Source organism: Erpetoichthys calabaricus, chromosome 8 (genome assembly GCF_900747795.2).
Source record: "Erpetoichthys calabaricus chromosome 8, fErpCal1.3, whole genome shotgun sequence".
Classification (NCBI taxonomy): domain Eukaryota; kingdom Metazoa; phylum Chordata; class Cladistia; order Polypteriformes; family Polypteridae; genus Erpetoichthys; species Erpetoichthys calabaricus.
The window spans coordinates 159,086,336-159,105,314 of NC_041401.2; the positions used below are offsets into that span (position 1 = coordinate 159,086,336).

The 18,979-nt window shown below is 38.1% G+C and overlaps 1 protein-coding gene across 2 annotated transcripts in view; it reads left to right on the forward strand.

Annotated features, from left to right (window-relative positions):
• sf3b1 (splicing factor 3b, subunit 1) overlaps positions 1-14,419 on the forward strand; it is an 84,372-nt gene extending 69,953 nt beyond the window's left edge. For both annotated transcript variants that reach the window (XM_051931048.1, XM_051931049.1), the window contains 5 exons: positions 1,600-1,720; positions 6,985-7,116; positions 8,798-9,070; positions 12,984-13,200; positions 13,902-14,419. In XM_051931048.1, coding sequence (XP_051787008.1) covers positions 1,600-1,720; positions 6,985-7,116; positions 8,798-9,070; positions 12,984-13,200; positions 13,902-14,060 — 902 coding nt within the window. In that variant the 3' untranslated portion in view covers positions 14,061-14,419. The remainder of the gene's footprint in view (positions 1-1,599; positions 1,721-6,984; positions 7,117-8,797; positions 9,071-12,983; positions 13,201-13,901) is intronic.
• The last annotated feature ends 4,560 nt before the right edge of the window (positions 14,420-18,979 follow it).

Here is an 18,979-nt window from a genome sequence, read left to right on the forward strand (position 1 = left end):
TTTGTGTTTTTGCTGTGCAAAAAAGTTTGTGAAACAAGTGCAGTTTCAATTCCACTGATATTCATGCTATTGGCACAAGAAGTAAGGCATTTAGCTCCTGTCTGTAAGGTTGTTCATGCATTAATTATACATGCATATGCTTGTCATGTAGTATTTAAAACAAAAAAAAAAAAAAAATCTAGTTTTCGGGAATATGGAGGTGGGGTCTGCCATGTTATAATGCCGGACTCATATCCTGTCACTTGAGACATTTCCTGAGCAGTATTTTGTGGTTGTTCCTGAAGTATGTATTACAATGCTTGCAGTCTTGGTAGTCACAATCCTAAAGACACATCGGAAGCAGAAAAAAAAAAATCTTGAGCTCAACGACACATGAAATTTGCTTATCCTTGAACAGGATAAAACTGTTGCTAAGAAATGTGGGTTGTAGTGAAGGTAGCAACTTTTTGTTTAGGAAATAAAGCAGCATGTCACATGCACTGCATTCCTTCTAAATAAAATTGATTTTACCAGTGTGTGAGGGATTACATTCGTTACACACCTTCAGAAAAGAGCACAGGTAAACATGAATGTGTGAATTAAGCTTTAGAAAGCAATGTATTTTGTTTTCCACTCTACACTCTACATTAGGTGACTAGTTCACCTCGGCATCATATATTGTACATATCTTTCTGGCCTTGATGTATTCGGAGTGGTGCTCTCATTGGGAGAATTGTTGTTAGATGCCTCTGTCACTTGTTCATGTTTTGCCAGTGTCCAGCACTCAGCCTGTACTGGAATAAAGGCTTATTTGTCAAGTGCATTTACATTTGCTTTGCAATTGCTTTTATCCAAAGCAACTTACAAAAGAAGTCAATGTAATTGAGTAATATTAGTCTGGGGACTGTTTGGGAACTATTTTTACAGTAGTTTTGGACTCCCAAGTAATCCGTATCATCTAATGTTTAGGGGGTAATATTGAAAGAATCAATAGTGTTTAATGAACTGTCTGTCATGGTAACATATGATCCTCTGCTGGCATGTCCACTTATGCTTAGCTGAAATAATCCTAGTTTAGTTCCTATAATAAAATAGAAAAAAAAAACTTCTATACCAGTAAACATTCAAACAACATATGAGCTTATTAACTATGAAAAATCTTATTCTTAACATAATAAAACAATCTATAAATCTCCTTTATTCACAGCTATGTAAGATTTTGTCCTGTTATTAACAATAGTTAATACCTTATTTTCGGCAGCTCAAGTTCACTGTCCTTGTCTTTTTTTTGCCGATACCCCCTCCCCCCACACACACGCAACATGTAGCCTAAAAAGCTGCTGCTTATGAGAAGTGTACTGAGTGCTGTTAATCATTTTTTCAGATGTACTCAATAAAAAGCTTCCTGTGTCAAACATCTTTCTGCTGTTTTAGGCCTAGACTTTGTAGTTCTATTAAGCCTGCAACTATTCAATACTTGTGTAGTGTAAGTAGGAACAAGAATAGAGACAATTGGATTGTGTTCAATCCTGATGGATTTATCTAATCTTTTTAATGGTAAAGCATTCTTTTCAAATTGCAGCATTTTCATTGTAAAAATTACTGTTTTATTTTCCAAAGGTATGCATAAGATGACTCCACCAATAAAGGACTTGCTACCCAGATTAACTCCCATTCTAAAGAATAGGCATGAGAAGGTTCAAGAAAATTGCATTGATCTAGTTGGAAGAATTGCTGACAGGTAATTATTTTTTTTTTTAGTTTTGCTTTATTGAATATGCATATGTTGTATTTACAGTAGTTCATTATGTGGTTAATGTAATGTTCATTAAAAAGCTAAAAATTACTTGAAAGCAAACAAACCTTGGTGAAGCAAGTTTTGAGAGAAAATGGATTGAGCTATGATTATTACAGGTGGTTTGTTGAGTCCTGTTGATTTCAGTGTTGCATAAATGTTTGAATTTTTCTGTGATATTCTTGCATTGCAATGACATGAAATTTGGTAAAAATACTCTTGTAGTATGTGGGCTGTTGGCTATGAGTGCATATATTATAATACACACACAAACAGTACAATATTTTGCGCGTATGTGTTTTTCCTTTATTGGTAGCTGCCAACTGATTTGCACAATTTTTATACCAGTTGGTAGTAGGGATGTCAACAATATTAACATTTTTGTGTTTGATACCAATAACAATAAAATATCATGATATTCAGTACCACAGAAACAGAAATTCCATTCAGTTTTTTTTTGTTAAAGGTTAAAAGTGAACAATATTGTGTAGCAGAATTTTGTTATTTAAATACTGTTAGTAATGCATGGTAATGGTGTATGCATCAAATAATTACCCAATTATTTTAATACACTTTTGGAATTCATAGCTATCAACGTGAAATGCAGGGCTTGAATTTTAATTTGTGGTGGACTTGGTGATTCAACCAGTAATGCAACAAATGGTGGGAATTTTATAATCACAGAGATGTTGCAGCATAGTTTATAAAGTATAATTGCATCATTTAGATTTTTTTTTTTTATTATTCTGATATAGTTCATTAATCCCCAAGTGAAGACTGTCTTTTTGCATGACCTTTGGGTAGTGCAGTGTCTGCCCTTTGTACAGTGCCCCAGGATCAATTTTCAGGTTAAGGGACTTGCTTGAGGGCCCAACAGAGTAGAATCCTACCATGTACAAGAATAATATTTAACAGATGAGTCAAATTGATTCAGATTTCAAATGTTGCAAAATACTAGTGCTTTAATTTTCCAGATCTGTACCTTCTTTTTTTAACATTTGTTCATACTAATTTACTCAGAAGTTGTGAAACCTACTTTCTTGTGCTGTTTTTAAAGTACCTTGTAAGGCTATTAAGACTTTATTGCTTAGCCTGTGTAAAAATCCAGAGTTTAAACATTAACCTGCAGTATAACTTGTGGACTACATTACATTTGCCAGTGTACCTTTCATATACTATGACGTGAATATTATGTTCGTCACATTTTTGGGGGTTATACTAATAAACGTTACTCTGGATTGAAAAAGCATATAAATGACACAAATATAGCGCCTGCTATGTGTATTAAACAATACATATAGTATATAGTGTTATAGTGTTACCTAGAATGAATGCAAAGGCTCTGTTCCTTGTTAGGGGTTGTGTAGGACCTGATATTAAAAAACAATTCATCTTTCCATTGTTCCGTCTCTTCTTACATCTTTATGACTCTGCAACTTGAGTGATTAAAACTCTGCTCACTCACATTATAGTGCTCTCCAAGCATGCACAAACCTGTTTCTGAACTAACTTGATAATGGGGTAAAATCAATAACAAAAGCCTGTGTGTCTTTTTTTTGTTGTTGTTTTTTTTTTTTTTAAATAATAATTAAAAGAAAAGAATAACACAATTCCTACAATTGTCTGCTGAACACAAAATATTTCCAGACATGACCTTGGCCATTTTTCTTTTCATGTTTTGATGCAGTGATGTATCTTCACTAAGCCATTTTTGCAAATAAGTAGCTAGCTGAATAAATAGGTAACTTCAGCCGTGCGTTTTTTTTCTCACTTATTATTGTGCCTTTCACTGATTTAATTTGGTACTACCCATACAGTAAAAAAAATTTCAGAATTTTGGTATCAACCTAATGCCAAAGTACTGGTTCATGTGACATCCTTATCCATATTACGAAACGAGAATGGTAAACCGGATATGGACGCAGGGACCTGCCCGTGGACGCAAAAGCCAAACCCCCCAGAGTGAAACGGGAGAGACTACGCACGTGCGCAGGCGCCACACAAAGCCCCCCCCTCCCCCCCAAACACCAGAGCAAAACGGGAGAGACTACGAACTGTCAGAGTAGGAAACAAAGTAGAACGTCATAAAGAAGTTAAAGAACAGGGACACACACATGGAGAGCAGGTTACAGAACAAAGCCCCCCTCCCCAGAGTAAAACGAGAAAGACTACGAACCGTCTGACATGCCGCAAGCAGGATAAAGCGAGGTCAGAAATAAAACACAGAATAGGAAACAAAGTAAAACTTTATAAAGAGATTAAAGAACGGGGACGAACACATGGAGAGCGGGTTACAGATGATGAAAACTAGAATGCAACAGCTTCAAAAAAACCTAGGCACGAAACACATGCACACCGAGATACAGAATATAAAGGCAGAAACAACGACAGTTAAACGTCCACACCACACAGCGGAGGCGGACCCGGAAGGTGTGGTAAAGTACAAAAGGCAAAGGCACCTACACAGCATGGTAAAAACCGACATAATACGGAAGGCGCAGGCGTCGCCGCCATATTGTGAGTGGCACTAATGCGTGGTGAAAGCGCAGGAGGAGACATAGTAAAACAAGAGGAGTCAACGCCCCGCCCCAGAGTGAAACGGGACACACTACGGAGTCCACAAAGGTTCATACATCAAACCCGAGATGGTACGGACACGCGTCTGAAACCGCGGAAGCAAAACTGTCTCGGCTCCAAAACCAAACAGCTCAACAACTAACACAGCTTCGACACCGAGCCCGCGTGGACAGATCTAATGAACGTGAACGCCTACAACGCGCGTCTCAAACTGCGTAGGCAAAGCAGGCACGGATTCAACACGACACAGCTCAAGTGACCGAGACACAAACACGCGCCTGCCTGGATATAATTAATGAACGCAGGCGCCTACAACGTGCGTCTGAAATGCCGCAGACCAGGCAGGCACTGCTCCAAAAAGAAAGAGCTCGACTAAACGAGATACGAAGTGGAACGGGAAACACTACAGAGTCCGCAGTGCTCCACAATGCACCGCATAATAGTTCGGAAAGAGCTTCGTAGTAACAGTGGGGAGACCCAGAGTGACACGGGCTAACGCTCCGTATTAAACATACGTCATCCTCACACGTCCAAACTATACAGCATAGGTGAATCACATTACAGTGATGCATTATTAACAGTACGATAAACATCACAGTATCGTAAACAAATGAAAATTAGTACTCGAAAAAGGGAAAATATATTCACCACGGACCAGGTGTCATTGAAACAAAAGCAGAATAAAGCGAGATCAGAAATGAAAGACAGAGTAGAAAGCAAAGTAAAACGTCATAAACAGGTTAAACGAGGGGGCCAAACACATGGACAGCAGGTTACAGATAATGAAGACCGGAATTCAAGTTTCAAAAACAAAAGCTCGACTGACCGAGATACAAACTGAAACGGGAAACACTACGGGGTCCGCAGTAGTCCACAATGCATCGCATAATAGTACGGACGGAGCTCCGTATTAACAGTGGGGGGGCCCCAGAGTGACACGGGCGAACACTCTGTATTAAACGTGCGTCATCCTCACACGTGGCTGCCCAGCGGGCACGGATTCAAAACGCTGGGGGTAGGCGAGCGAAGCGAGCAGGGGGCGGAGCCCCCTTGTCTGATAGAAACTAAGATGATCTCCTTTTGCAAATATAATAGCCTGTAGATGCCTCCTGTACTTCTCCCTCTGCATGAATGACTTTGTAGATTTTGAACTGTGTTTTGGGTCATTGTCTTGTTGGAATATCCAACCCCTGCGTAACTTCAACTTTGTGACTGATGCTTGAACATTTTCCTGAAGAATTTGTTGATATTGGGTTGAATTCATCCAACGGTCGACTTTAACAAGGGCCCCAGTCCCTGAACTAGTCACACAGCCCCACAGCATGAAGGAAATTTGACAGTAGGTAGCAAGTGTTTTTCTTGGAATATGGTGTTGTTCTTCCACCATGCAAAGCGCTTTTTGTTATGACCAAATAACTCAATTTTTGTCTCATCAGTCAAGAGCACTTTGTTCCAAAATGAATCTGGCTTGTCTAAATGAGCATTTGCATACAACAAGCAACTCTGTTTGTGGCGTGAGTGCAGAAAGGGCTTCTTTCTCATCACCCTGCCATACAGATGTTCTTTGTGCAAATTGCGCTGAATTGTAGAACAATGTACAGATACACCATCTGCAGCAAGATGTTCTTGCAGGTCTTTGGAGGTGATATGTGGGTTTTCTGTAACCATTCTCACAATCCTGCGCATATGCCGCTCCTATATTTTTTTTGGCCTGTCAGACCTGGGTTTAACAGCAACTGTGCCTGAGGCCTTCCATTTCCTGATTACATTCCTTACAGTTGAAACTGACAGTTTAAACCTCTGAGATAGCTTTTTGTAGCCTTCCCCTAAACCATGATACTGAATAATCTTTGTTTTCAAAACTTTTGAGAGTTGCTTTGAGGATCCCATGCTGTCACTCTTCAGAGGAGCGTCAAAGGGAAGGACAACTTGCAGTTGACCACCTTAAATACCTTTTTTCATGATTGGACACACCTGTCTATGAAGTTCAAGACTTAACGAGCTAATCCAACCAATTTGGTGTTGCAAGTAATCAGTATTGAGCAGTTACATGCATTCAAATCAGCAAAATTACAAGGGTACCCACATTTTTGCACAGCCAGTTTTTCACATTTAATTTCATACAAATTAAAAAATCAAATTAAATACTACTTCACTAAAAATCTTTGTTCAGAAAACACCCCAGTACTCCGATGTTCCTAGGAAATGAAAGACCATACCACTTTCATCTTTTTTGTTGAAGGTAGAGTAAATTATTATGGAGGCTGATAGGGGTTCCCAAAGTTTTTCATATGACTGTATATCTCCCTGCACTGTAAAATCAGTGCACTGCCTGAAAAGCTGATTTTGGACCCATTTTCTACTAAAGAAAAGCATGGGGCAACATGTGTTTGATAACTAAAATATGTTAACAGTGATGACCAGATTATAGTCCAGTGAGATTTAAAGTTTTAGCTCTCATGTTGTCCTCGTAAACATCATTTGTTCCTTGTTTGTAGGTTGCAGCCTTGCCAAGCATTTTTTAAAGACATTGTGCATTTGTAGGCCACTCCTGCATTTTGGTCTGAAAATTAGTACCACTTCTTACATTGAGAGAGTGTGGTATTAATTGTTTCTGACTTTTTTTCCCTCAGAGGAGCAGAGTATGTCTCAGCCAGGGAGTGGATGCGAATCTGCTTTGAACTCCTGGAACTGCTGAAAGCTCATAAAAAGGCAATTAGAAGAGCAACTGTGAATACATTTGGTTACATTGCGAAAGCTATTGGGTAAGTAGTAACCATATAATTCCCTGGCACTGTTTTTCATGTATGTGTATTAATAATGTAAATCATTTTCATTTTATTTCTGTCTGGCGTGAGATGTTTATTTGAATCTGTGCAAAAGTGCTAAATTTATAATTAGCTGTTTTTTGGCGGTTTTCTGATTTAGCAGTTCTACAGATTGCCAGACTGTGGTGTAAAGAAATATTAATATAGACAGTTTTTTCTTTTAATATTTTTTCAGTATTTTTTAAATTAGCTGTATAAATTATTTAGTATTTTACTTTAGTTTTCCTCACGATTTCCCAAGTTCTTGCAAATTATTTTAGCAGGCAAGTATAAATTTGCCAGTGTAGGAAATTGTGGCTGCGTGGCTGAGGGTGTCATTGTAATTGTCTGGGACCCTGTATAGTAATATTTCTGCTTTCTGCCCAATATTATCAGGATAGGTATTATTTTCCAGTACTGAAATGAATGAGCTGGCAGACATTTATTTTATCATTGTCCATTTTTATTTTAAATGAGATTTGTTTTTATTTACCAAGATTGTTAAAAGCAAAATTGAAAAAAAATAGTTTACATATTACTGCCTTGATGAAAAAGTAAGTAATATATTTATCCACTATACGTAGCTTTGTCAAACAGGTTTTTATGATAACACTGAACATCTGTGTGGCACTATGTAAATGTTTAGAGGAACTAGAATTCACAATTTGTAAAATACATTTCTAGGACTGAATAATTATGTAATTACTGTATATATGATTATATACTTCCTATGTGTAACTTTTTGCAGTATTCTTCATTAAATCCTAGAGTAGCTTTATGTATGTGGAGTAAGAGAATCAATCTCGCTAATTATAGTTTTATGATGTCTGCATATTTCATTTGTTAAGCCTTATATGCATTTTAACGTAACTTGCCTCTTGTATTTCTAACTTGGGCGATACTGACTTATTGTGAAATTTCCATCTAACCTTATATTAAATTTTATTTCACAGTATATGCTCTAGCTTATCTGGGTGGGCTTTCCTTCTGACATTCTCAAAGATTTGCAGGTTTGATTGATTGATGATTGTGAATTGGCCTGTGAGACAATGGGCAAATACCTGAGTCGGCCCTGCAGTGAACTGACATCCTGTTCGGGGCAATTTTGTGCCTTGTGCTTAGTGCTGCTAGGATAAGTGCTGTATCCCTGAATTGGATTAAGCAAGTTTGAGAATGGCATGTTATAAGTAAACCGAGATTTTTTTCTCCTTGCCAGTCTGGCTTATTTTGTTTTCAGTTTGTGCAACTTTTTAATTCTTAAGTTGTACCCAACTATAGAGGATTAGTGAGTTGTTATAATCCTACCAGATGATCCTCTGATTATCAATCAACAAAAAGAAATTAATTTAGATTAAGGAATTGATTGACACTTTTCCAGAATCTCCCAGTAAAAGGTTGTAGTGTGATTGATTTATGAATTGATATTTTCATTATGACAGCTGGAGTCATTAGCACAACTTTGGCATTCATCTGCCAGACTGTGTGTGAATATTTATGCTAATATTTGTTTGGCACAGAGCAATTCAATTTTGACCTCTGATAGACATTTTGAATTACTTTGCTAGTTGGTCATAATTTTAATTGTATACAATCATGGCTATGTTTAATACTATTTTCTTTTTTTCTTTTTTTTTTTTAGCCCTCATGATGTTCTGGCAACATTACTGAATAATCTGAAGGTCCAGGAAAGACAAAATCGTGTTTGTACTACTGTTGCTATTGCAATAGTGGCAGAGACTTGTTCACCTTTTACTGTTCTACCAGCACTTATGAATGAATATAGAGTCCCAGAACTTAATGTTCAGAATGGTGTGCTGAAGTCACTATCTTTCCTGTTTGAGTACATTGGAGAAATGGGCAAGGATTATATTTATGCTGTCACGCCACTGTTGGAGGATGCACTGATGGACAGGTATATAGTAGATGTTTTTCAGACTTTTTGGTGTACTAAAAATTACATTGCAGTTTTCTTTTAAATATCATTGCTAATTTTTCATTTTTGATTATATGACTCACTTTCCAAATGTATGCTATTATAAAAAGATATGTGGTGTATTTGTGTATGTATACATGTGTACAGTATTATGTATATATTCAGTGCCTGTCTGCCTTCACTTTTCCACATTTTGCCATGTTGCAGCCCTATGCTAAAATCATTTAAAATATTTTTCTCCTTAGTCAAATAACAGTTAATACCCCAGAATAACAATACAAAAACAGAGTTTTAGGAATTTCTGCAAAAGTATTAAAAGTAAAAAAACTGAATTATCACATTAATGCAAGTGTTCAGACCCTTTACTGTGATAGTTGAAATTTGAATTTACTGATTGAAACTATAGTCTTCTTCAAAGTACAGTACACCCCCAAAATTCACAGGGGTTACATTCCTAGAACACCCGTGAATTGTGAAAAAACACGAATTTTGGATGTGGTTTAAAAAAATGCCTATTTTTATAGTTTAAACCCTAAATATGCCCTCAAAATACTTTAACTTCAAACTCAGCTTAATACATTACCTAAAAATAAAGAGTGCAAAGGTAAACCCGTATACTGTACAGTACTGTACTGATATGTCACCCGCAGTGCTAGAATGTAAAATAGGATGTTACCGCTGTATGTACCGTAATTCATGCAAGTGTTTTTTCATTGCCAGAAGCCTTAGAAGGTGCAGGGCGTTTCGGCGGCATCTTCGGGCTTTAACCCTTAAACTGCCACATACTTGGGGTTTAATGCATCCCTGGATGCCAAATACTCTTTTCCTGCACTTTTTAAATAAACGTCACAATTCACAAAGAAAAGTGAAATTTTAACGGAACACTTTTTTTTTTCATACAAAGAGCATCACAATTACTGCTAATGAACTGTAAAAACTATTTAAAAAACTACTGGAACAATATGTAGAAGGTGCAACTGACGCTATGGATGAAATTCAGTAAATCACTGAGCCAACTGCGCTTGAATTGGCTGCACGCAAGCACACAGAGGTAAGCGCTGACGCTGGCAAGCTAGTCTAGTACAGCGGCTCAGTCCCAGGGACAGTGAGGCTTGTGTCACAGAATTGCACAGAAACACAGGAGATTGTAGGACAGGAACTTTATTCAAACACTTCAGACAAACATGTCTCTTTCAGAAGTAAAACGAGCTCAGTATGCAGTTAGTTCTTGATTTAAAGAATAGACAAACATCATAGGGGAGAACAACAGGAACGGGACCCCTTACAAGGAGCAGAGGATGTCTGGGAGAGGAGAGAGAAACAGAGCAATCAGCCAGAAAGGATGGGGTGCTGTTCATGCTTTTAAGTAAGCATAGTGTCGCACAAGAAGCATATTACGCGACAGAGTAGCCGCAAGTAAGTCCAGCAAGTAAGGGAGCAATGTAACGGGATGGAATGGGACCCCTTACAAGGAGCAGAGGATGTCTGGGAGAGGAGAGAGAAACAGAGCAATCAGCCAGAAAGGATGGGGTGCTGTTCAGGCTTTTAAGTAAGCGTAGTGTCGCACAAGAAGCATATTACGCGACAGAACAGCCGCAAGTAAGTCCAGCAAGTAAGGGAGCAATGTAAAGGTAGTCTATCAGCATTTTTTAAGAGAGTTTTTTGAGGAGTGTCCATGACTTCTAGGAGTGTTTTCAACCCCCCTGCTCACAAGGGGGCTGGCTGTGGTCATGAGCTGGCTTCTCAACGAATGTACGGCACTGACTGATCAGCTCCTGCGTGTTCGCAAATGGCACTGGGAAACGACTATAGCCAGTTGTGGTGTTTTAAGGGTTAAGAGGAACAAAACGGAAGCCATGAGAACACTCAGCTGGAGATGCATCACAGTCAATCAGCAGCAAGGTGAAATGAATAACGCCGTAGCGGTTTGGTGGCACTAAGATTTACACCGTTGAGAAGACGGTGATTTATTTATTTTTATGGTGTAGATTCCAGGAATGCACCCAGCCTTGGCCCGACCCACACGCACTCACAGAGACAAAAATGAAGCAAACCAGTAATCAAACAGCAAATAAAAAATGTAATGAAAACAAATGAAATAAATGAAAACAACAATGCCACCCCTGTTCCCCTTACGGCAATTACACATTAAATACAACAAAGCACAAACAAAACACACACAGTAAATCATGAAAATGTCAACAGATGAAATGTAATGATGAGAATAGAGGGTCCAGACATCTGCACATTGAATGGGAATGTAAAGATAGACCTACTGCTAGTTCATGAAATGGTGAAGACGGGTTCAGGAGCGTTCCTTTATTCGCAGGATAGGCATGAATCCACTTACAGTCCTCATGTACACAGGCATACGGCAGACAATCCAAACACGAAACGTATAAGTACAGGTAACCCAACAGAAGGCAGACAGACAGGAACTTGAAACACAAATTACAAAAACTTTTTTATTTGCTTTTGGTCACCGGCCCCCATTTTAAAAGCCGCACTGACATCCTATGACCCCAACAGCCCCAGTGCCCCTGAACGGACTGCTGGGAGTTGCAGTTTCAAATTCTATTGGCTACTTTCACCATCCCAAGCCGCGTTTTCCTCTACAGTTGCTTCTGTTCTCTCTACAGTACAGTAATTCCACGAAAAAAGCCATAAAAATTGCGGATATTTGCGGTTTCCGCTAACAATTATTAGACAGATTTTAAGGAAAAATCCGTGAATGACTGAGGCCGCGAGCTCTGAACCGCGACTTCGCAGGGATCTACTGTACTGTCCATATGAAAGAATGCACTTGTCCCAACAGTTTTCCCACTGGTGGAAACATTTTTGGAATTGCTGAAGAGGAACGTTATCTAATGCCTGCAGCGATGTTTCTTTGAATTCCTTCGCGGCACAGAAACTCTTTCCTTTGAGTTCTTTTTTCATATGCGGGACCAAGAAAGTCACACAGAGCAAGATCAGGCAAAGGTGGCAAGAACTCCAAGACACACAAAGTCAATTCAAAAATCTCTTCAGTAGTCCGTCGATGATCTTCGCAAATTGCATTGCAAACATTTTAAAGATTTTCGTCATTCCTAATTGTGGAAGGTAGGCCCGATCTTGGTTGGTCTTCAAGTTACATTCCCCCTCGTTTGAAATGTGAAAACCATTTACAGACCTGTGTTTTACTTAAAGCTTCCTCTTTAAAAGCAGTTTCAAGCATCACTACAGTCTAAGGAGCTATTTTCCCCAAGAGAAAACAAAATTGAACACAAACTTGTTGTTCTTTATGATCACCCATCACAAAAATCACACAACACGCTTAATAAGCACCAAGAAAACTGACATGGAATTCAGTACAAACAATATAAAGCAACATCACTTGGCAGACTGCCACAGAATACTTTTAAGTATGCTACACCTAGCGGTGAAATTCACAACTAAGTCTAGATTGCGTGCCAGGGATGGATTCTGGCTATTTTTGGGCACTCCCTCCTACATCTGTACAGTCATATACAGTCATCAGCATACAGTATAACTTCATGGTGAAGAAATCAGTAAATCATTTAGAGCGAAAGAAATTAAAAAATTAAAAGGTGTAATCCCAGTAATTTTGTGCACTCTACCATTAGTTCCTTTTGGAGTCTTTGAACAGAAAGTATAATGAAAATCGCAGTTCTATTGTTTTTAGTTCATGAGCCAGCAAAATTGGCAAAAAAATTACAGAAGACAATTAGCCGTAAAAGTGAAATTAAAGTTGTGGATATCTTGTGCTCCTGGTTAATATTCTAATATTAATATAGTTTGAATTGAAAGATGGACAGTACATACAAGGCATGCAAAATAATTTTAATTGAGACATTCCTTTTTTTTAAAATTCATTTTATATTTGCTTTCACAGGGATTTGGTGCACAGACAGACTGCAAGTGCAGTGGTTCAGCACATGTCTCTTGGAGTCTATGGGTTTGGTTGTGAAGACTCTCTGAATCACTTGCTAAACTATGTGTGGCCGAATGTTTTTGAAACATCGCCCCATGTCATTCAGGCTGTCATGGGAGCATTAGAAGGTTTACGAGTTGCAATTGGACCTTGTCGTATGTTACAGTACTGCCTCCAGGTATGTAGTAAAAGAGAAACACATTTATGTGTAGCTTCAAATGTTTACAATATACTTGTAGAATGCTTTTAAAAACTTGATCTTAATGTTGGGACTAAAGTAGGTACATTTCAGAGTAAATCATGATGGACTACATACTATAAGAACACTAGAACAATGTTTTCTAGTGATAAGTATTTGATTTCCATTTCATTTTCCTCCAGCCATATAGCCTTAAATGCAAAAGTGATGCCGTTCTTTGTTGCATGTTTTTTTGCAATGGGTGTTTGGAAATGCCTTTACGCAAGTTGATATAGTCATAGTTTGTTAATCATGACCATGATTATTAAACAGCTACTTGTATATTTTGGCCTGTAACTAATACTCTGAAACAGGTTCCATGTAATCTTGATATAGGTTTAAATTGCAAAATGACAATTGGTTTTTCTACCCTGATCTTTTTCAAATCCAGTGCATGTATTTTGCATACTTTGAATCTGTGCCTGATATTCGCTTTTGGAATTCTATACATTGTATCCGGCCACTCTGGTGGTATACATTAATTATTAATCTAATATTTGCATTTATGTGACATCAATGTAAGTTTTTCCGTTGCTGATCTTAAATGATTAATGGATAAAATAATCAATTTAGGGACTACATTGACAACACTGTTCAGATTCTTATCAGGCTATAATAATTTCCTTACTTTTGTTTTTTAGGGTTTATTTCATCCAGCAAGAAAAGTGAGGGATGTTTATTGGAAGATCTACAACTCTATTTACATTGGTTCACAAGATGCTCTGATTGCACATTATCCACGTGTATATAATGATGAAAAGAACACCTACATTCGTTATGAGCTGGAGTACTGCTTATAACCATTTCCTTTGACCAAGACATCTTTCTTTTTTATTGTCTTTAAATCATTTTATAGGATTACAGGTCCTTTTTTTGCTTTGAATCTGTTTCTTGTGGCAGATGGTAGGCAGCCATTGTAATTGTTTTACAAATGTGTACAGTAAGAGTCAATAGTTTTTGGAAATACACTTGATTTCTTAACAGAAACAGTGAAGAGCGTGCAAGTAATGTTATCTCACATAAATGGTGAGCATTAGAAGTATACTTGTTAATGTTCTATGGAGCAAATCTGTATTATGACCATCTTTTATTAAGGTTAATATTCCATTTATTGTGCTAATGGGATGTTTATTTGACAATAAACATTTGTGTATAAAAATTTGGATTGTAATATTTAATTGTTATTGTGTGTAAGAGATCAAATATTTGCTTTCCTGTAAATAAGAGTGTGCATTAATGTGTAAAGGTGTTGCATTTCATAGAGGTGTGCCATTTCCCTGTGGATTTTAACCTAGAACAGAATAATCTGTATTGCATCATTAAATCAAGTAGTTTTATTATTGTAAAAATATTTTCAATTTTAGCCAGGTCTGTCATTGTTCAAAAGTTAACTAAAACAAACTTAGATTCTTCAACAGCTTCCTTGAATGTAGAGCTCTCCACAATGTCAAGACCTTTTTTTTTTTTTTTTTTTTTTTTTCCTTTCAGGTTTTATAATATTTAAGAATTTCTTTCTGTATTTTTGGCTATTTGCATCCTTGAATAAGCATAATGATTACATGGATCATAAAAATGTGTAGCAGATCAAAATAAAAGAAACACTAAATAATTACCGCCATGTGAGAGAAGAGGTTTTGACAACTCTTGAAAATATATTTTATTGTAACTTTTCATGCAGAGAGGAAAATCTGTGAGAAAAGGTTAAAAAAAAGTGTAATGCTATACTTAATACTAAAAACATAGTACCAAAAGCATCACTTATGATTTCTAGTGTTACATGACAAAGAATATATTGAAGTTGATAGATTAAATTTCCCCAAAAATTACCCAGGTTTTTGCACAGCCTGCAAAAAATTATTCTTGCGCATGGCAGGCTTTTGGAAATATAAAACATTTTGTTAAATTCCTGTGGTTTTGCACATATACAAAGCCTGAAGTTAAGTGAACTGAAGTACCTTTGTGTTGGAAGTAGATGTATAATGCTTACACTTTAGTATGATTTCAGTTTCATCTGTTTATCCCATTTGTATCTAGATGAAATAATAGGCTTAATTGACGAATATGGAATCAGATTTAATTGCTGTGCATAGCAGATGAATTAACACCAAGATCCTCATAAATTAACTTACATGTCCTAAGGGAGGGCGATGCCCTGACTTCCTAACCACTGTTCTCATAGTCCCATAAATTTAAAATGAAGGAAGTTACCAGAACACAACAAGGTGTGAGGCTGGAAAAGTAGTCCTGTCTGTCTACCTCTGTCTCAGCTCATGGACAAAAGGACTTCAGACTTACCAATGCAGAATCTCCTAGCCAAACGTAGTATTTTAGGGTGTGCATGTCTTAAAGGCAAGATGAAGGGTCTCTTCTGTTATCCATAGTTATGCCCATAAACATTAGATTGCAGTATGATAAAGGGTACATTTAAAAATAAATGTACAGTTGCATTTAATTGTTCCATGATTTATCTTTTTAGAAAACAAAAAATGAATCTGTTACAAGTTAATTGGTTTGTGTGGTCCGTGCAGTAGCCATTTTTAGGGCTATTGCTGTTTTTAAGATTCTGTAGACAGCTGCAATTTTTCATTGGGTAGATGTGAGCCTGTGATGTGAAGTAGGCCATAATAACAGTGAACAGGCATTACGAAGGTGAATAGAAAACCACTGTAAAAAGACAAGCTGAGTGCATAGGTTGTGTTCACTAATCAAGTAACTGGGGACAGGAATGTAAATGTTAGCTTTATAAATTGCTGTTACTGAAATCAATGCTAAAAGACCAGCTATAATGGTTATGTGTACGTCTTTTTAGATTCCTGCAGTTCAGTTACATCTGTCAGAACTGCCTCAAAAATGGATTCTTATGAGGGGTGTTCAATAATTTACCTGAGCTTTAAAGAAAATCAGTAAGAATGTTGTGACAGGTCTCCAGGTTACTCCTGACAGTTGTGCCCGAGTGCGAGTCTAACATTCCAAAAGACAGGAGGTCAGGAGAGTCCTTGTGTGAATCAAGTAAGCTTCTTTACAACAAAGCACTGGTTCACATGTCACATCAGTCACCGGCTGCCATCCAAGAATGTGGGTTCCAGCATCTGAACTGTCCACCCTACAGTCCTGGCCTAGCTCCCACAAATCCTTTCCTGTTCCAAGTTTTGGAGAAATCTCTGTATGGACAGCGGTTTTCAAGTGATGAAGACGTCAAGGCAGCTGTGAAATCCTGGCTTGAATGCCAAACGGATTTTTTTTCAAAGGGGTTAGTCATTGCAGGAAAAGTAGATGAAGTATATCGAACAATCGGGGGATTAAACAGAAAAAATCCTAAATTGCTTGAAAACTCCTACTGAGGTAGAGAAATTATTGAATCCCCCTTGTTATTTTATTTCCTTAAATGCATAAATGTAGTGTCTTATGTGGATAATGTAGTTCTTTATGGTTTAATGTTGTACATTATATGTCTGCAATATTTTTGTTATTTGTTTAACAATTATTTAACCTTTGTTCACTGTGCCTGGTAGTTAGTTAAATTGAGCCTTATCTCTATATGTACAGTTTGTTCCACAAGTATTTGGACAGTTCCACATTCTTCATACTTTTTGGCTCTACTCCACCTCAATGGATTTGAAATTAAGCAATCATTATGTGGTTGAAGTTTTAGACCTGCAGCTTTATTTTAAGGGGTTTACCAAAAATATTTGTATGCACCGTTTAGGAATTGTAGCCATTTTCTACATGGCCACTGACCAATTTTTCCAGGGGTGCAAAAGTATATGAACACTTAGCTGACAAGCTGTTCCATAACCAGAAGGGAGCAATTTATTTATTACTTCATTAACTATTAAGCAGGTAAAAGGTCTGGAGTTGATTCCATGTGTGCATTTGGATGCTCTTGCTGTGAACTCTAAATATGAGGTCAAACGAGCTGTCCTTGCAGGTAAAAACAATCCATCACTAGGCTGAGAAAACAAAATTAACCTCATAGAGAAATAGTAGGAATACGATTTGTGGTCAAAGCACAATATGATTGAAGTTTGGTGACATTATACAGTAGAAACAAGAAAATTGGCCTGTTTTTTTTTGTTTTTGTCAGTATTTTGTAATATGCTAGCTTACATGCTTTCTACTTTTCTGAGAGAGTGCTTTAAGCAAATGAAAGGTGCAGCAGAAGTGATTGATGATAATATGAATAGTACCAATGGGACAGATGGACAACTGAAGATGTGGTGGAGTCCTGGACATGTAAAATGGAAAGAGAAAATTTGGCGAAACTCAGTGGTTAGCAAGTGCTGTGTTTTACTGTCGACTACCGCCACTGTTGGATGTAAACCAGCTTGCATCTTGGACCCTCGTTCCACTCTATCAACCCCCCAATCCCTGTTTGCAGCACTGAAAATCAACTCTTCCTTCCTTTGCTCTTCGATCAAGGAACAAATGTCAGTCTTAGATAGTGGGGCTCGAATTTCTAATGCGGAAGCCACAAAAGGTGTGTTACAATGTGTAGGCTAATGCTCTGTGCCCCTCAGTCTTCAGGTTAAAAATGTCAGTGTAGCACACAGGACACCAGTAAGCCCCAGACCCCATCACGATCACACAATACAGTCCTGTGTTCAAGTACAGGATGGCTTATTAACCACAATACCTCCAACAAAGTCACAAAGGACAGGATCTCTCTCTTCACAATCACCTCTCCTCTCTCCACTGCCCTCCTCCAGTCGAGTGTTGCTCTCTGCCCTCCCAGCTTGTGCGGTCCCTAATATTGAGGACCTGGGCGTACTTGCAGTACCAGGGCTGCTATGCCTTGGACGTACTTCCGAATCATACTGAAGTCCAATATATTAAGGCGTGCATCTCCCTGCAGCGCCCCCTTGTGGCACCCATGGACCCTAGCAGGGCTGTGCTGCTGGAAAATACCTCCCAGCATTACCTGCTGGTTCCTGGATAGGTGCTGATGTGGAGGGCTTGCTGCCACCTAGTGCCTGGTTGGGGGGAATAAACGCTACTCAAAAATGGTCCTTCTGGCCAGGGAAGATACTGGAAATATGTCCAGTCATGATGCCTGTCCATTTGTCCAGGGCCTCCCATTCAGGTAAGAAATCAAGAAATCTCCTCTGCCTGCGCTGTCCAGGGTATGGCCCCTTTCCCTTCTTTGACTGGGATGTCTGACTGACCTCTTGAAAGCCTCACGTCCGGGCAAGGAACCATCCGCATTCCTGGTCGGGATTCCTGTCTAACCCGTGTGCCACCTACAATATGTAGCTTCACTTCAAACACTGTTTTGTATTTACATTCACATCTGTGGACTTTAAAGGGGATCTACATATAACTAACGCAAACACAAAAAGAAATACTGTACTTGAGCAAACATCTAATTTTGAGAATACATTTATATTTTGCATAATTCCTACTGATTACCTGCTTCAATTCAAAAGAGCTAATTGTGTTTTGCAATGACCATCAACAGAAGCCAAGTCACTTGGAAATGCAGACAAAAAAAGGAATTGATTTAATACAGGAATATTTGAGTCCTGGACAAATGTAAGCAGCCGGACTGACCTAATAATATTATTACTATTTATTATTGGACTGATGCCTTTATCCAAGGTGACTTACAACATGGGCGGCACGGTGGTACAGTGGGTAGAACTACTGCCTCGCAGTTAGGAGACCTGAAGACCTGGGTTTGCTTCCCAGGTCCTCCCTGCGTGGAGTTTGCATGTTCTCCCCG